This window comes from Belonocnema kinseyi, chromosome 3, assembly GCF_010883055.1.
Source record: "Belonocnema kinseyi isolate 2016_QV_RU_SX_M_011 chromosome 3, B_treatae_v1, whole genome shotgun sequence".
In the NCBI taxonomy this organism is placed as follows: domain Eukaryota; kingdom Metazoa; phylum Arthropoda; class Insecta; order Hymenoptera; family Cynipidae; genus Belonocnema; species Belonocnema kinseyi.
This window is the reverse complement of record NC_046659.1, coordinates 11,993,063-12,013,068: the sequence shown is the minus strand read 5'-3', so window position 1 is coordinate 12,013,068 and position 20,006 is coordinate 11,993,063. Positions and strand designations below refer to the sequence as shown.

The window sequence follows — 20,006 nt, the reverse complement described above, 5'->3', positions numbered from 1 at the left end:
GCCTACTTTACCACAGCTAGAACAAGCCGGCAACAAAGAAAGAGAGGCGACACTAAGACCAACCGCGGGCAGGCATCCAATAGATGAAGAGCGATGCTTTACTACTCTATTCATTTGGAGTAGTTCCATCGACGAAGATCGAGCTCAGATCTCTTGATATCGGGACAAGAAAGGTTATGCACATGAACAAAAGCATGCATCTTAAGTCTTCCATTCCGCGACTGTACATCTCACGCCGTCAAGGGGGTCGCGGAATATTGAGACTTGAATGTCTTCACAACAGGATTATTCTGGGTACAGCAAATAGAGCTGCAAATGGAAGAGACCCTCTTCTTAAAATGGTCAGGAATCACGAAGAAGTGGGCAAAGGAGCGTTTCTGTACGAAGCAGCGGAGGAGGTTGCTGAAACACTCAAAATTGACTTCAATATTAGGGGTGAGCAAAATGCATCAGATCTTATCTATCTCGAGTACCTACTCCTGAAAGCCCGGATTAAGAAAGCACAAGAGGAAAACTTTCGTGAACAGCTCCTCGATAAGAGGATTCACGGTATCTTCCACAGAAATGTGAAGGATCAGTTAGTGTCTTGTGAGCTAACGTTTGCTTTCCTTAAATCGCCCGGATTGAAGTCTGGTACAGAGGGTTTCATTTTTGCATGCCAAGAAGGTGTCATTTCCACCTTAACATACCGTCGCCACATTTTGAGCCAAGACATTCCCGATGATAGCTGCAGGGCGTGCCATGCACACCCCGAGCATTTAGCTCACATACTATCTAGTTGCCCAACGCACGCGGGAATAAGCTACATTCAAAGGCACAATGCGGCACTAAGAGTGCTTTATTACCATCTCTGTGACTCCTACGGCATTCACCTTAATATCGCTCCTCTAAATGCTCCTAGGGAAATTGAGTCAATTGTCGAGAATGGGAAGTGCCGCATATACTGGAACTTTATATTCTAGGCAAATTTTTCTGTAGCTCATTCGAGGCCTGACATGGTTCTTCTTGACTTCGAGAAGCGAACCATGTTCGTTATCGAATTTTCGGCACAAGCTGACAAAAACATCATAGCCAAGGAGAATGAAAAGAAAGAGAGGTATCGAGAACCTATAAGGGAGTTGCAACGATTGTACCCGGAATATTATGTTAAACTGATCGTCCTTATCATCGGCGCTCTTGGAGGTGCCAAGCTTTCACTTGCTAATAGCCTAAAAAGTATCCCTGTGTGTCAACAATATGCTAGAACACTTGCGGGAAAAATGCAGAAGGCGGTTGTCCTTGGGTCGCTCCGTGTTCTTAGGGTGTTACTGACCCTCACCTGCATGTGTCATTATTCTTTTTATTTGATCGAGAACACTTTTCATTATTTTCTTCATTGTTCTTTTCACATACGATTGTAGAGTAAAAATTTGTCCCATGGAGGGGGGGGGGGAGGGTGTAACACTAATGTTAATAAATATTCTACTAGACTAATAGCAATAATTTTAAGGGAGTGAAAAACACATTTTCGAAAAAGAAAAATTTAAATAAATGCCATTTGTTTAAATAATTAATCATTAATTATCTAATGATAATAAATATTTCACTAGACCAACAGCAATAATTTTATGTAAAAAATACGAGAATACAGTGCTCAAAAGGTCGATTTTATGAAGAACTGACATTTTTGTTTTAAGGGTTGTTTTCTGGTACTCGTGGGTATGTGTTAGGGGTGTCAAAGCCATATGTCTAATAAATAAAATTCTTCGTTGGATAATTCTGCACAGGCCCCCATACGAAAAATCGAAAAATAAAAAATTAGTGAATTTCTTTTTTCTGATTTTGAATGAAATTGGGAGGATAGTTGCTCCCTAAAAAAAGCGTTTTTGAGCCACCCTGGTGACCACCCATTTCACCATCGTGAGTGTGATTTACCGCGGTTTTACTGAGAGTTGGTGTCATGTTTAGATGACAGTTGCTCCCAGTGGGACCATGCGGTGATTATTCAACCCTTTTATATACATTATAACCAAGTTTTTCAACTTTCCTCGTGTGCTTAACAGTTAACCACGACCTGGCCGGGGATGACCCAAGAAGGTAACCGGACTATAAAATGGCTGCCACTTACCTGCCTTCATCAAATTAGCACTGTAGTATAGAAGGCGCCAGATAGAAGTATCCCTATCCGAGAAAACACTACTGATTAAAAATTCGTGATACTACTACTACTATATATTAAATGAATCAAAATAAGACAACGAGTTTGTTAGCGAGTCTGAAATGATTGCTGTTCACTCATTCAAAGAAAAGAAAACCCATTAGAAATCTATCTACCTGAGTCGCGTAGAGACACGGAGAAATATCCGAGGAAGAACCCGCGCTTTACTCAAAATGGTGGTCGAAAACACTCGCGCTATGCTCTCCCGCCATCCCACGTCGTTGCACTGTGGTCACGCCTGGCCTGCTGCAGGAAGACGTTCGCCATATCTTTACTGTGGTCGGATCCTGAGCTGAACGTGTCTGCAGATGGTGATCCACGAAGGAGTCTCCGGCAGTCCACCACACTACCCAAGTTTCCACTACACCTGCTTCACTACGCGATTTCACCACCCGTGTGGGTCAAGCGTAGAGGCAGAGAAGGCCCGTAAGAAAGGCGAAGAACAAGCCGCCTACCATGCAGCCATCTGGCTAGGTCTACACCATTCTGTCATTTTATTTTAATATTCCTTTTTAATAGCTCTCAAATGCTAAATTAGTTTTCGTCTGGGATCGGTCCACCCGCCTCCACCGTCAAGCCTTCTGATACCGCGCCAACTGACTTCATTTGCCCTGCTCCACCTTCGTTCAGCCAGTCTCCACCAGGCTTTGTTGCAGGGCTGGTTGGGTCTGTTACGGTGACCCGTCCTTCGCTGCCACTCGCTGATGGTATTCGAGCTACTGCACCGTGTTGCTCGTGCCTGGCCAATAGTTTCGGTAGCCACTCTTGGTTCTTAGAACATGGCCGTTGGTTGAGCTAATGATCGGCCGGTGCTGCCTCTAGGAAGCGGCGCGGAATCGTTGCGCTGTCACGACAGTGTCTGGCCCTATTACCTATGGTGGTTGGCGGACGGCTGATTCACGGTGCTGTCTGCTCGATGTTTATGAACTATCAAACCGGCTACGTGTCGCTGTTTACCGATGTTTCCCTTCCTGCCTTTCGCTAGATAAAGTAAAATATAGGGGTTCATGTCTGTCGTCGCTTCCGGTGTGAAAGCCTGGTTCTCCTCCTGCCACCTTCCGTGTCGACACCGTCACTCAGGATCCTAGTTAGTTGCCGAATAACTTAATCTACCTTATTATCTAAGCTGGAGGTATTTGCTTGATGGTGATTTTTCTAGACCAGTCCGCGTGGCTTTAATGGTCTATGGTTTTGACTTCGGCGAGACCCCGGGATGTTTGTTTGTTTTACAAATTTTGTCTCGAAAACTTTATTACAATAATATATATATATATTTAAATTTTATAATTTTTATGTAAAAAGTTTGAATTGTGATGTATAAATATCAATTGAACACTTATCATTAGTGGAAAAGATTCGAGTAAGCTTAAGAGATATTTAGAAGTTTCGAAAAGATTTCAACTTGGTTCTTTACTTGTAAATATTTCAAAGAATTTTAAACAAATTGTAAATTTTCGAACATTACACAAACAATTAATAATTTATCAAAATTCGAGTAAGTTTAAGAGATATTCAAAAGTTTTGAGATAATAGAAAAATAATTTAAACTCTAGAAGATTTTAAACACAAAATTTAGAAGATTTTTGACTATTTTATAAGGCTTCAAAAGTATAAAAAAATTAAAAAGATTTCTAAGAAAATTGAAAATGACTTTTTATTCTGAATCATTATTTTCAAGAGAATATTTAAAAGTTTGCTTCGAATGATTTTTTGATAATTTTATAAAAATTTTTAATTATTCTCATTGATATTTAGGAGTTTTGCAATAATTCGAAAATAATTCTAAATTTGAATTTATTCCGAAAAAATTATAGCAAAATGTAGAGTTTTGACAATTTTGAAGCTTCTTTAGTGTCTTGAAAGGTATAAAGATAATACAGCAATTTTCTTAAAATAACTGGGGAAAATTGTAATGATTGTTTATTTTGTAAAAATAGATTTAAGAGAATACTTAAAAAGATTTCAAAACAAACACAGGTTTTGATCTATAATGACAATTTCATAATTATTAATTTTCTAGGCATAAGATAAAGTAATTAATTTTTTAATATAAAAATGTTTAGTCTGAAAAAAATTATAATCGTTCAATTTTTATTTTATCTGACATGAAATTTCTGAAAGTGATATAATTTCGTAAATTTCCAAATTTATTAATTTATTCTTGAATTTAAAGAATTAAATATGAGAGCGTAAATTTATATATTTTGAATCGTCGAACTGTTCATTTTATAAAATTTTTGATTTTGCAGTTCACGGCGTTTAATGGAAAATTGTACACTTGAAATGTGTTAGAAACTTTCATTTTATATCCTTAAATTATTGAGCCTTTGAATAAAAAATTGATAAGCGGAAACTCAAGAGTTCAAATCTTTCAATTTTAATGATCGTCAAAAATTGTTGAGCATCGGGAAAACAACAGCAAATGTCTAGGAATTTTTTTTCTTAAATAAAACGGCCATCCTTTTATCAGTTAAAAAATTATGGCAAATTTTTCATATGTATAGTTTTTACTAGTCAATAATAATGCATACTCGTGGCTGGTTGCGATCATGCACTCTAGAGGGCCGTGCTATGGTGTGCTCACCGCTGTATCGTAGAAAGGAAGCAAGGGTCGTACGCTGAGTGCACTGACTTCGCTGACCTCTCTCTTGATTGATCGCTTGACTACTCGTGATTACTTACTATTTTTCGTTGAATACTAATTACTCGATCACGATTTCAGTATGGTTAAAGAGATTTTTCCTGATTTCAGACGGCTGTGGTACGAAAACTCCATGACTATGGCTAGATTTAAGGTTTTTAATTTTAAGGACTTCTTTTGTTCGTTTTTTTTATTTTTTTGTAACGATCCGGACTCGTCGAAACATCGTGGGACATCTAGGGACTTCTGTCGACTTTGAAATTCAATTGGGATGCCTCCTGGAATGGCAAGATTCTATCGACACACATTTCAAGGATCATGTTAGGATGCCGGCCAGTCTGAAAGTAACGCTGCAAGCTACGGGAAATCTGGAAAGACTTATTTACCTGGCGTAGAATCTTTTTGGAAACTTCATGAAGAGAAATTTCTGCGACAATTACCAACATGACTAGGGACTCTCAGTACGCAATTCCCTTTGCACGTCGGATGATACCAATTGGTTCGCGCTTCGCTTAACACGTGTTCCCATTGCTAATGGAATTTGAAAACTCTCAAAGTCTAATATAAAAACGGTGTCACATGTGTTCGAGGAAGAAGTTCACTAACTTACCCTTTGTTTATTGTATAAATGTTTGGTGAAATATTGTAAATTTTATTATTTTATTTATGAAATGCTTTTTTTCCCATGTGAATTTTTTTTGTGAACATAATTAAATTGCGACCCAGTCGAAAGTTGCTTCAAAAATGTTTTATCTCTAGAATTTAACCCTTGCCACGTTCCCCTTTACGGACAATTTAGCTAAGCCCCAGTTAAGTTTTTGTTCCGGAATTCTGATTCACCATGGAGTGAGCCCCCTTTTTTGTGAGTTGACCAAAATGTGGAATTTTAAAGAACTGTGCCCCAGTCGAGATTCATTATAATTTTTGTTATGAGCTCAAAAATGGACTTACACTCACTTTTACTCAAATTCTATGAAGTAGGTATCATTAAAGTGCCATTATGAACTCTCCCTTACTCCGTCCCTTTTTAGTGAATCTTACAAGAACTTTGAGCTATGATAATTGTGCATATTTTTAATTCTGCGTATTTTTAACTGCGTATATTCTTTCGACTGTATACATTTTTCTTTTTGCGTATCCATAAACTTAGTGAGATGATTAGTTTTTCTTTGGTTATTATGTAGGGTCAATTTAAGAAATGCTAGTATGATTCTGTTACTCACTTTTGAAAAATCTTTCGTGACATCTTGTCTATTTCAGTATGACCGTTTTTGTGGTGCTCGTAGTCATTATTGAAATGAATTTAGTGCAAATTGCTCGGATTCATTACTGGATTTTGGAAATCTACATAGTACGCTGTATATTGTGTTATTTTAGAATTTAGCTAGAGGTGTGAGTTTGACTATTACTAACAGAATAAATTAGGCTGTGACTAGTCATGGGTCATTTCTAATTCAGTGATGTTAGTCTATAGTCGGTTTTGAGGTTAGGTTTTGATCGTCACTAGATTTCCGAAACTGAGGCCATGAAATTTATTGATTTTCTTTTGAAATCGCCTGTCATGGAGTTCCGGGCCGAGAAGCCTAACTTTTCAGACATATTTCATATTTTGAGTTCCGTTTAGGTTAGGATTTAAGATTTCTTATATATTGTGAATTACTCGAGGCCTCGTCGATTTTTTATTTATGTCGAGAATAATGTATAATTAGACACCCCAATTGTTTCAAACTTTATTCAATTAAATAAATTACCATTTCTGCTCTCCTATGAGTATAGAGGTATTTATTTTTGCGGTATTGTGAACCCTCTTTATTGGCGGAACACGCCCAACTACCGAATCTGAGCTGAACGTGCGAAAAGCCGGCACACTTTGTTCTTTAAATTAAGTTTAGTCTCTCCTTTTTTGAGATATTTCTTTCACTATTTTGAAATTTGGATTTTAAGAATTAAAGTGGCCCAGTATAGGCGTGGCGCTCAACGGAACCTTGTTAAGTGTAGAGTATCTTGTCGAGTAGAATCTGGGTTTTTTTTTAAGATAATCAGGAACACAATTCTCGTACGCCAAAGTATGAAGACTTTGCATTCTTTTGAGAAGTATTTCAAAATTTTATAGAAAATATTAATAAATTCTTTTAACAAAAGATTCTGAAAGAAAGATCCCTCAACAGAATTTTGAATAAATGAAATTCTGAGGAAGTACCCAATTAACCTCCAATTTTTGTGAATCTGAAGACACGGAAAATGTTGAGAATAAAATCTTGTTGAATACTACAAATTATTTGCGCTTGACAGTACCTTCGAAATTCTTAGCTCTTGATTTCAAGTCCGATTTTTATTTCTTGAATATTACTTAAACATTTGGTAGTACGTCATCGCTATTGTCCACAAGAATCAAGTATAGATAGTAACGTCTTTGTTTATCGACTTGATTATACTTAAGCAAAAGAGGTGATCACAATAACACATCTGATTTGTGAGTACATCCACTAAATCAGGAGAAGTTAATTTTAGAACTAGTTAATAGGGTCTTACTGGTCGATGGTACTGTAATCATCTTACGCGAAAGACTTTTTACATTCGGGTGCGCTTTTAGAGAGGAAGTCGAATATGTAGATCCGGCGTTGAACAAGAATAGCCAAGTGGATTATTACTAAATGATTCACATGCAACTTACTGTTCGAAAATTGAAAAGACAAAAGACTCGGAAGAAAAACTTAGAGGACTCGAATATATTAAAATTCAGAGTAAAATCAGACAAAGTGGGTCCACAAGTTGAGGAGAAAACGCGGACTTTCTAGAATCGCGGAATGCTAAATTCGCAAATAAATCCGGTAAAAACCGAGTGATAATAGGGAGATAACGATTGACCTTGGGGATACTCCGGGAGATCAAGCAGCTTATATAGATTCTCGAGGAAGGGCGAATAGCAAATCAACTATACGATCTCAAATACCGAACTAAAAATCCAAAGCCTCTTTAGGACTAAGGTACCCATCCTCAAGTTAGCCCAGGTCGAGATCATTCAAATGCAAGAAAAAACCGTAAAAGTCAAAACGTCGATTATTCCGATGACGAATTTTTTGAAAATGAGCAAAGTTATGATAGGAGGGAGACTAGGTGTCACGTAAACACCGATCTTTTTTTTACGATCCCTACTATCGAGATAGTCGTACTGAGCATCGTAAAAGTCGCTACCGTGATAGGTTTGATTTCCACTTTTAGTCGCAAAGATATCCTGAGAATAGTCATTGGTCTAGATATGATAATTATACTGAGAATCAAAAATCCAGGAGAGGAGATACAGGACAAACTAGGAATAATAATCGATTTTTCGGTAATAGTTCACGGCGCGAGAGTTACTCCCATTTAGGTTATAGAGACTCAAGTCCATCGAAGAAATGTACGAAATTTAAGGGTTCCCAAAAATGTATACATTCAAGGCTCACTTATATTATAAAAATTGAGCATAATTGGAAATCGAAAAAGAACCTAAAATTCCTGTGTTTGCAAATAGATTGTCAATCGAAAAAATCTGGATTGAAATTTCTCAATCTATCAAATAATAGTTTTTATTATGGGAATGCTCTATTTTTATTGAGAAAGAATCATTGCAAACCAAGAAATTTGTCTTTAAAGGTCAAGCAACTTTGACAAAGCATATTTCCATGTTTTCAATATTGATTAAAATTTGATGAATGCAAGCTCAAGCTTATTCTTTTACGAATCCATGCATACCATACAGGTGTAGTTTCCACCTGAAAGATTGAATTTTCAATAAATAATAAAATAATAAATAATAATATTTTTTAACCAACAAAGATTAATTTTCAAGCAAAAGAAAATGTCTACAGCAGTTCTAGATTTAACTAAATAGTTTAATTATTAACCTGAAATTTGATTTTGTAACCACGAAGAATAATTTTCTGCCGAAAGTACTAATTATCATCAAAGTACATAAATTTGTAACAACACTTTTGAGTTTTCTACTGCAAAAAGTCGAATGTTGTATCATTTAAATTAAACGAAAAAGACAGATTTTTAACAAACTTGTTTTATCCTTAACAAAATATATCAATTTTAAAGAAGGAAAATCAATATTATACCTAAAGAGACCAATTTTCAGCAAAAGTTTACTTTTAAAACAAATGGCTTAATTTGCTACCAAATTCTTAAATTTTTCAGACAAAAAGAAGAATTTTCTTTAGAACAGTAGAATTTTCAGTTCGAAAATATGAATTTTTAACAAAAAATGTTAATTATAAAGAGATTGTTGAATTTCCACCACAATGATGAATCCTAACAAACATATTCATTTTCAGCAAGCCAAATTAATTTTTTACCAAATACTTCCATTTTTAAACAATATATCGTTCACTTCTGAAGAAAAACTTAAGCTTTATACCAAACTAGTTTCATTTTCAACCGAAAATACAAATTACCAAAAATAAAGTTAATTTTCATCCCAACAGTTGAATTCTAAACTAAAACAATTGACTTTCCATCCAAAATTTAATAGGTCAATTTGCACTCGAAGAATTAATTTTTATGCGACAAAAGTTAATTTTCAATAAAATAGTTAGAGAAGGGTCTCCGGTTGTGCAGCAGGTTTTGTTTATTTTCCATAACTTTTTAACGGATCATCCAATTTTGATGGTAGAGATACCATTGTAAAGCTAATGTCAAGATATAACTTTTTTCCGAAGAAAGTATATTGACCCATTTAAAACAGAAAAATTATGACCAATTTCTGGAAGATAGTTTTTTTGGTTAAACAAAAGTTTGTGCCCGGTTGTTCAGCACTTCAAAAAATCCACTGCAATTGGAAAAATAGGAAGTAAAACCAATATATATTTAAAAATAAGAGATATTGTAATTATTGTAGAAGTCTTTAACAAGTTGGCAGATGGAATTGAATGAAAAATTATCCTTGACCGAGTCAAACCAACCTCGGATTCGGATTCTGCGACCCCAAAAACGTAAAGAAATGTTTATCTTGTCTGGCGGACAACACTTTTTTTTTCGTGTGCGTATGTAATTATTCATATATTCCTTAAAGATTTTTGCATTGTTAATTTGACGAAAACCTTTACACTGTATATTAAAAAAAATATTTTTAAAAATATTAAAAATGATTGTAGCTAAAATTAACAACAAAATTATATAGCGACTTGCATTTGATGAACATATTAGTTTTCGCGAGAAAAGTTGCAGCGTAAGAGATTGTTTTTAAAAATTTTAATTTTTTAAAATTAAAATGTACTGAATTTTTTGTTATCATACATTTTTGCAAAATCCTACTATACTGAAAATTGTCGTGAAAGGATGCTTTCGAAATCTCATCTACTGATACGGAGTATTAATTCTTTTCAACCTATCAGTAGTGATATTGAAAAAAATTATTACCATACAACGAAAAAATATATACTATCTCTTTTTCGTTATACCTCAATCTTCAATTTTGATTTTCTCGGAATAGGATTTTTTTTTTGATCAAACCACTTGTTTTTATTATTAAAAAATAATTTTTTCATTACACCAAATGAAAGAAAAAAATGCAAATTTAGTTAGAAACAAACTAAAATGGCAATAAATAATACAAATTGCATCACCAAGGCACTATCACGGACCCAGTTCTCGGTCAGGACCTAATTTTCGGTCAAATCATTCCGAAAACACTATAGTTTCTGCTTAATAAAGTTTGATTTCACGGGAGAAGCGAGCGCGCGTGAAAGAATGTCTGAAGCTAGGAAACTCTGTCGAAGGTTGATTCGTCGCAGCGCGGCTATATTCAGGCGTAATGAAACCCGCTGGGGACTCCGCATGTTTTCAACTATATTTGCTGCTTTTGTAATTAAATACTTGTATTTATTGACGATTATATTCTTAGTTAACAATATAAAAATATTTTAAACGCTTATTTCAACCTTTTCTTGTAAAAAATGGATGACCGCTGATTGGGTACAGTTTCTACATGAGTGTACAATTTTCGGTCTGGAAAAAATATTCTTTCAGACTACTAATACTGATGGAACCTTCAAAAATATGTGTCGAGTCTTAGCATATCACTAGTAGTAATGCATTATAATAATTCCAAAGTTTATTTCAAGTTGTTTTTTTTCAAAAATGTATGAGTTTAAATGCATGGTTTTCAGGTTAGACTGCACAGTCAGAACATACCACTCATCTTTTTCAGTACTCAGTTAAACTTAAATTGACTCAACTACTACTTACTATCTCTCTGGTTCGAATGAAACTCTGAAAGCTACCAGTAAGAAATATAAAATACCATTCTCAACCTTATTGAGCAAGCGAAATGATAATCTCAGCTGAATGCGAGACCAGGCCCGCCAACGGTTCTAAGCGTTAACGAAGGGAAAAAAATCCCAAAAAAATACACCAATCACGAACGGACGACCTGTGAAGCGCTGGTATCGCAACTTTCTGTGTCGTCAGCCGGATCTTAAATGGTTCAGAATATGTCAGGAAGAAGAGCTGCTGTAATTAAAACAGGTTTACGTCATTGGTTTAAAAGTGTTGAAGAACATTTACAATTGAAAGTTCTTACAAATTTGAAGCCGGGGCAGGTGTTCAATTGTGGGGAGTCTGCGTTTTTACTGAATCCGAAACAAAAAACTGTGCTGGCGTATAATGATAAAAAAACTGCTCATAACTACGATGGGTCACTTGTTCAAGATGAGAGTCCAAAGAGCTTATCTGAAACTCAAAATATGAGTACGGACAGTGGATTGACACTCGAAAATTAGGCTGCGGATGAATTTTACATGGATCTGAGTATTCGTATGAAACCCTTACTCGAAGAAGACTTATCTGCTGAAAAAGAGCCATCGCTTGTTGAAAATCTAGACGAAAATCGAAATCTATCACTCGCTGAAGATTCCACCAAAGAAAATGCTTATCCTAACATACAAACTGATATGGATCTTCAATCAAATAAAATGGATAAGTTTATTTTTTCAATTTTCTGAGCTTTAAAGTAGTATTCATCAATTTTTTTACAAAATAATGTAACGCTTACATGTTTTACAGAGAAGAGGCAAAGAATACAGATTAAAAAATTGCGGGTATTTTTCCCACTATTTAGTGGGAAAAAATCTACATTTTTGTTGGGAAAATTATTTTCCCCAAGATTTGGGGAAATTATTTTCCACAAGATTTGGGGAAATTTTCCTAAAATTTAGGAACTTCGATAATACCTACAATTTTTGGGGAAATTTCCCTAAACGTAGGGTAATTTATACGAAAGTCTTGGTCAGTATGGTCAGGAAGATATTTCGCCCTAAAATATTCAAGTAACTAGCAAAATATTTTGAATAATTTTACAGATTTTTTTAGAGAAAAGATTTATTAATGTTAAAGTCATCTTAAACATTTTTAATAAATGATTATTAAATTAATAATTTTGTATGCAAAATAAACTTTTTATAAAAATAATGATTGTATATATATGATACATATATATGTAGGTGAAAGATGCCCACCGGAAGTCATAGGACTCTAAATTTGTATAGATGCTTATTTCAAATTGATCTGAAAGGTTTGACATGTGTAAATAATGTATAATCCTTCAGGTAGTTGAAATTGGAAAGAAAACAAGTTTTTGATTAATCAGTTAAGAATAGTATACTGCTATCCATTCACGATAGGAAGGCCCCTTCAAAACAGCTGCACATTTTTGTAATTTGCTCGGAAGAAAAAAATCGCATAAAACACAGCTTATACCGTAATAAAGCTTACTTTATTTTGCTTCATACAAGTCTCCGTTTGTTTATGTAAAAAAATTGGTTCGGAAAATATCCTTCGCGAAAGAATGAAAGCCGTCTTTTTTTCGCGTCACTCTATCCTTGCTTTACTTTCGATGTCGACATCTTTGAAACGAACGATGTAAAAAATTTGAAAAAAAAACCATGAAGATGCTTTCATATTTTGAATATATTTAATGATAAATAATGGTGGAAGACAAATTGGATGGTAGTGTGGGTGTGAGGGCACGGTGGGATACCATAAATGAAGAGTCTACTCATTGAAAAGAGATAGCTACTGCACCAAAAACAGGAATAGATACTTTCATCCCCAAAGGCGTAAATATGGGGGCAATTTTCACCTTGTGCAGCATTTTGTCCGTCTGTCCGTTTTTTCAAAAAGCGCCATGAAGGCATATTTTTTTAGGAAAGTACACTATTTCAAGGGTGTAGTCATACATTTTCAGGTTAAAATAATTAAAATTGCGTGATTTATGAATTTTTAAGTAAAAAACCCATTTTTTCATTAATTTTTTTAACAAATTTAAAATAAATAAATGGCTATAAAATCAACTCTACCTTATAAACAATACCTTAAACTATGTCCGATAATTTTATTGAGACAAAATATTCAATAGGGGTTAAACAATACATGATTAGCTACGCTGGGGTTTTAAACACCCACAATGGCACTTTACCGTGATTTTTACCATTTATGCACTTTGAGGGTCAATAGGTTTTGAAGAGTATTTTAAGTAGTATACTATTCAGCACGGTACTGTTCAGATTTCGCTACCATAGATTGCGGTTTTGGGCTGGCAGCTTGGGAGAAAATCCGCAAGGGCGCGACGTGCCGCCTCTCTCGCAACAGAAATGACTCGTCGAGTATTTACGAGAGCTGTCCACATGGAACTGAGACTACCGTGACCAACATGACGGTTCCTTTAGAACGCAGCTCGTCCATTGCTACAGTCGAGCTGAACTTTCTTTTTTATTATTAATCTATAAATTTTGAGGAATTTTAGCTACATAAATTCGTGAATTTTTAAGCGTAGGATATGTTCCCCATCAAATCTTGGGTAAATTTCAGCTCTTTTAAATATTCAAAAAAAGTGTAAGGAGATTTCCGTAAATAATGAGTATTTTCACTAACTTTTAAGCAATATTCCACAAGTTTAAGGGAATTTTCCCTCTTTAAAGTTCGGAAAAATTACAGAAAGTTTAGTTATTATTACACAATAAGATAGGCAATCTTCCCTATCAAATCTTGTTAAAAATTCACCACTTTTTGGTTAATATTCAACACGGATGTTTATGGAATTTTCCCTATTAAACTTTGGGGCAAACTCCCAAAAATGTGTGGAAATTAGCGTCAACACAATTTTGGGGAAAATTCCCCAAGGTAATTTTTACAGTGTACCAACACCTCTTACAAAATGTTTCTTTTGGCCATCAAGAAAAGTAGATGAATAAAAAAAAATGAAAAACCTTATTACCTACGATCGCAACTGCTGATCAGTGGGGATCTTATCATACACAAAAAGAAAAAGAAAAAGCTAAGGCCGAAGAAGAAAATAATTGAGAAGGACCGCAAGTTTGTTGAAAGTTAAAATCAAACAAGAAAAGGACAAAGAAAAGGAAAGGTTGAATGAAGAAAGGGAACGAAAAGCTTTAGAAAAAAATCGAAGAGAAAAAAAGACAGCTCAAATCTGAAACTGGAGTATCGAAAGAAAAAGTTTCTCAGAAAAAAGTCAATGAAATGTTTAAAGTATTATTATGATACGTACTGCTTATGTGAGAGATATGCTTTGAGAGTTTAAGCAATATTTATTACACATTTATTCTAGTATAGACGATGAGACGAATTGTTATACTAGATAATTTTAAATGTAACCAAGAAAGTTTTCACTTTGAGTTTTTTAGTAAATAAAATTTAACTATAGCATTTTTAAATAATTATACACATATCAATTTATTACTAATTTACAATGTTGGAATCACACATTCAAATTCCGCGGCCGAGAGCTGGATCCGTGGCGGTGTATGCCAGGGGCGTCATCTTCGATCTATTGTAATCAACACTGTATACGAAATCCAAAGCATTGTAAGTATCTTCGAGGTGCTCAATACTTGTATATGATCTTGAAAAATGAGGCGAGTGTTGGGAGATGTCAGGCGACTGTGTCTCTTGATTTACCTAACTATCGAATAAACTTTAACGCAGCAAAAATGAATATCTCTTCCACTGTGGATAAACTTTCATGCAATGTAGAGGAAATAATAATGTTTAGTTTTGGAAATCTATACTGTCTGTAAATATGGGAACTTGAATCTGCATTATTACATTTCACCAATATATGGCCCATATATCACAATTGTACTCAAAAGTTTGGTAAATTTTCATAACCAACTTTTATCCATGTAGTATGTGGGCAACTGGTATTCACATAGGAGAGACTTTTATTTTTCAATTTTCGGACGACTCTTTAGTGAATTGTCTTTGTTCTTACTCAATTTCAATCATTCCGTCACGAAAATGAAATGAATTACAGGTAAATCGTCATTTTGTCTTACCAACTCTACCAGTCTAACCTTTTATTTTTAGACCTGCCTAAAACAGGAATCAATAGGATTAATACAATTTAGATTTCTTTGGAAATAAAAATAAATTATTATTACGATGTTGTATTTTTTAATTCGATTAGGAAAGAAATTTGTAATATTCAGAAAGAGTAAAGTGTTAAAGCATTGGGAGAGAAGTTGGAAAATTTTGCACAAGTTAAATAGCGGGATATACGAAAACATTCGAAAGGAAGTCGTAGAGTGGGACATTTGGTAAGACTCAAAAATATTCGGTAAGTGGTACAGCTCCACGTTCGGAAAGAAATCCGAAAAAAGGATGACATACATTTCAGAAAGACTCAGATTCACTGGTCTTTCCAAACACTTTCCGAAGTCTTTCCGAAATGTTCCTTCCAAACCTTTCCATTTGTTCCGCTAGAAAACACGACTCTAATTACAAATACTTTTGCTTACCTTTTATCATCAATTGTCAGTAAATTTAGTAGAATGCCAAAAATTTAAAAATCCAAGAAAAAACATACAAAAAATAGGAGGTTAATCATTTTTTTTTCAGGTAATTCAGCGAGTGAAACAAATATGTCTCGATATGGAAAAACTGAAGTATGTCTGACGCTCACAAATAAATTCGAAGTTCCAGAAAACGAAGAAACGAATTTAAATAAATTGTTTATCAAAACGAAAGAGCTTCTAGTTTCTGTTTTACGATTTTTGAAAGGCAACAATTTAGTTGAGGCTCTAGAAGCGACTTCTTCACCCATTCAAGAAAAACTGTATGATATCCAGTACTCTTCTTCAATACCTGCGTTAAACGTAGTTCACAACAGGTAAAATTATAAATCCTATTTCAGATATTAACATAATATTATCAACGTAATTGGAAGTATTCTTGGACTAGTCGCAGCATATTTTTGCTCCTGGTAAAGGACGTAAATGATACTTTAGCAGCAAGGGTGACCCTGTATACACCTTTATTCCGCCGGGATTCTAGAATTAAAGGTATAGCACAAAGGTTTCTTAACCGCAGTGCTAAGGGACTTAAGTGGACAAGGCAGTAATAATAATAGTCCGAAATGGCCGAACTATTATGAAATTTTATTGTATTATATTGCAGCTTAATTGTAAGCCTAGAAATGATCAACCTATTATTTGATCATTATAAATAAATTTGGTAAAACACTGCATAATTAGAATGGTTCTCGACAAAATAGTTCTTTGTGTGGGAAGTGAAAAGCAAGGTTAATTTCGTGAGTGTGAATGTAGCAACACGAGACGCCGGCTAGTGATATAAAGTTTATAAACAAACGAAATCAGCGTTTCGCACCTGCCGCACATAATATTTTTTATTAAATCCTCATCTTGTAAAAGTTCGATGGAAAACTCTAACTACCTAGAAAAGAAAAAGTACGCGATTATGAAAGTTTAACACTGAACCAAGACTGCAAAACGTGACTGCACATCAACTGTCATTGCTTGGCCCTGTCAGTTTCTTCCGCTAGAGCTAGAGAGCGCGGTCAGTGTATTTTTTATACCTTCTTTGCCTCTATATAACCATGAATCATCGAGGTCTTGGCGGAGGTGTAATGAAAAATTCTTTATTTTTGTTTTTAGTACTTTAAATTGGCAGGCCCGTCATAATTTGAAACTAGACATAATTAGCCAAAATATATTAAGATTATTATAAAAAAATGTTTTATTAACAATTTCTAAGTGTAGTTATAAAAAAAAGCTTTGATGATGTGGTCCAATTTAGATTATATGAACCAAATTAAGGGAACCTTAATTCGGAACAATTACCCATTATCTCATGTAAAAGTTATTATTAAAGAAAGAATGTTCAGACCTAAGTTTTTTTATGATTTTGTATTTCTGTTCAAAGCTTACTTTCGTTGTACCGTTTACGATTAATTTTAATGCCATCCAACTCTAGATTTTCTATTTTATGTTTACTACTTGTTATTTCTCTCCAGGTGAAATTTTCGAAAATATCGAGGATGGAGTCCTAATTCCTGAACAATGATAGGTATGCTCTTTTCTGAATTTCGAGTTTGAACACGTCTTCAGGCTCTGGGCTTTCGCCCCCACCTTTAAACTTGGTAAATCTCTCTCTCCCTAGAGAAACTTTTAAACGACGTAACCAAACGTCAACGTGCGTTAGACGAATTAAAACAACCATTTTTATAAGCATTCTCGATATAGGTGACTGTATCGAAATTAGAACTACACACACGTTAATATGTTCCCTGTTTCTTCAAATAGAAACAATTCCTTCGTATTTTTGATGGCCCCGAAAGGGGCCGAGGGTTTCAATAATTAACAATCGAAAGAGTGAGAATGTTACAGGGGTACCTTTTGGTCTGATTGACCAATAGACTGTAGTAGTTTTGCGAAGATGTAACTCTGAGTGCGAAGGAGCCAAGGGTCTAGTTCTTTCATGTCTTCTAGTGGATTTCGTTAGCTTACTGGGGTTTGCTGGTAGGGCCTTTTTCCCGCGGCTTGTCTAAACAGTTCCCAGGAGTTCAATGGCTTCATTCCACTGTGCTATATCCTTGGAGGCATAGACGGAGCGAGCATTACCTTTAGAAATTTCTTTATCATAAATTCATGGAACTCCCAATCCCGAATTTTACCCGGTGACCTTCGATGTCCACAGGGTAAACCAATCCCTCTGGAAGAAAAGACAAGCCGCGTTTTGGTTTTAGGAATAATGTGTGGGATGTCTTCCGGACCATCAGCGAATATGGTAGACAGCCTGTCGGTGGTGAAGATGAGGGTCTACTCGTGATGGGAGACACATCGTCGAAGATCGGACACGGCCCGTTTCTTCTTGGTGATGGTGTTCTTGTCGATGAGTCGGTCGGAAATCCGTAATCCTGTTGATGATGGTAGTCTCCATAGGAGGCGATGTAATTAGTACGCTCCCTGCAAACTTGCAGTTCTGTCTCATGTCATCCCAGGATGGCCCGGGTCCTATTTTGGCAAGGCTAAACCCCATAACGAAGAAATTCAACGGTTGCGTGATCAGGGGGTTTCTTCGCTCAAAAATCTGTGAGAATGAGACCCGGAGGGCATTACAAACTGACTACTGTTTTGAGCGGTTCTGATCAGGGACCGAAAGGTCCAAGATCGTATGTAGTTCAACTATGGGCACGAGGCCCGTGAGAATTTCCTGGCTCAGCAATCAGCGAGAATGAAACCCGGAGGGCATTACAAATTGAATACTGTTGAGCGGTTTCGGATCAGGGACCGAAAAATCTAAGATCGTATGGATTTCAACTATGGGCACGAGGCCCGTGAGAATTTCCTCGCTCAGTAATCAGTGAGAATGACACTCGGACGGCATTCCATTCAGGCGTTCAACAAAATTAAATTTTCTTTGAAGAGAGCAGATGAAACATGTCCGACAGGCAATAAAATTTCAATATAAAATATGAAGCAAGTAGTTCTTTATTTCTTTTAACTCCCTAGGCAGAAAGAGAGAGCGCTGGCGGTATCGTTGATCGTGACATTACTTGAAGCGTCGAAGAGCGGATTCCAAATAAGTCCGTGTGGTGTACCGGGTGAAGGCCAAGTGAAGATAGTGGCACGAACGCGCGTCTTTATGCATGACAGCGAGAGGTACGCGCCATAGCTTGTCTCGATTCTCCCACCCCGGCTCATGTGTGTTCGCGGATTCGGCCCATATTCTGACTGTGGGGCCCGCGCACCAGTGACATTACTGGTCGTTGGTGTGTATTCTCAGTTCGCTGATCTAATCTCTCTCCGCATTACAAAATCTTAAAGTCTTAAAGATATAATAATTCGTTGCTAACTTTTGAATAACCATGGAATATAATATAAAAAGGGAAAATAAGGTAATAATATTAATATTATTTTTGATATTAATCAATAAAATGGTTATCATCATTTTACACGTATTGAAAAATTAGAAAACCGAATCAATTATTAATATCAATACACAACATTAACAACCATAAATAATTATTATTACGAACATGATAAAGCATTGATTAATTGTTCATTAATACCAATATAATATCATACTAACATTATATTAATTATAATCCCGATTTAATACCATTAACATGAATATAATCGTTTATTAATATTGATTTAGTTTGAAAACAACTATTACCACCATTTCAAATTTCCGATTCAATTGTAAGGTCGTAACATTTCAATCCAACTTGCCTTCCTTAATTTAATTATAATACTTTTTCTGAGATACTGATAAATGATCAGTTTATAAGCACTATACGAGAAAATTCTACTTGGAATCTAACTATTCTGTAAGACAAGTTTAGGAATAGAACCGAAATGACTGATTATAGATAAGCCGACTGGGAAAGCAAGGCTCGTCCAGGTGAGAGTTGGGAATTCCAATCTGCAAAACTAATACATATGATAATCACAAGTGATAGTTTTCAAGAGACAGAATTCTCGGCTCTCCCTTTTTGTGCATAGAAGATGTATATCAACGTTTAAAGTGGAAAGAACATTTATAATCAAACGAGGTTCCAGTGATAGAGCAGTTACTTGAATTCGTACAGGCGGCAATTGGCCATTTAAATCGCAATCAAATTTTAAAAGACATTTCGGTTTATTCAATCCAGACCCGTGCGTTTTGTCATCTTTGTAAGGAAGCACGTTTCACTTAAAACTGTGAAAAATTATTAAATGCTATCTTTCAGGAGCGTCTTAATATCGTAAAAAATCTACTTCTCTGTTGTAATTTTCTCTGGTCTAACCATACCGTAGAAACTTGCAATACATCAGGAAAATAAGTCAACAAAACCACTTCAAACAAATTATGCCAGTTTACACACTA

General features: G+C 35.3%; 1 protein-coding gene across 3 annotated transcripts in view; it reads left to right on the top strand.

Moving 5' to 3' along the window:
- Window positions 1–20,006, top strand: part of LOC117168711 (ras GTPase-activating-like protein IQGAP1) — a 343,802-nt gene that overhangs the window by 257,532 nt on the left and 66,264 nt on the right. For all 3 annotated transcript variants that reach the window (XM_033354418.1, XM_033354419.1, XM_033354417.1), the window contains one exon: window positions 15,735–16,005. In XM_033354418.1, the coding sequence (XP_033210309.1) occupies window positions 15,735–16,005 (271 nt within the window). The remainder of the gene's footprint in view (window positions 1–15,734; window positions 16,006–20,006) is intronic.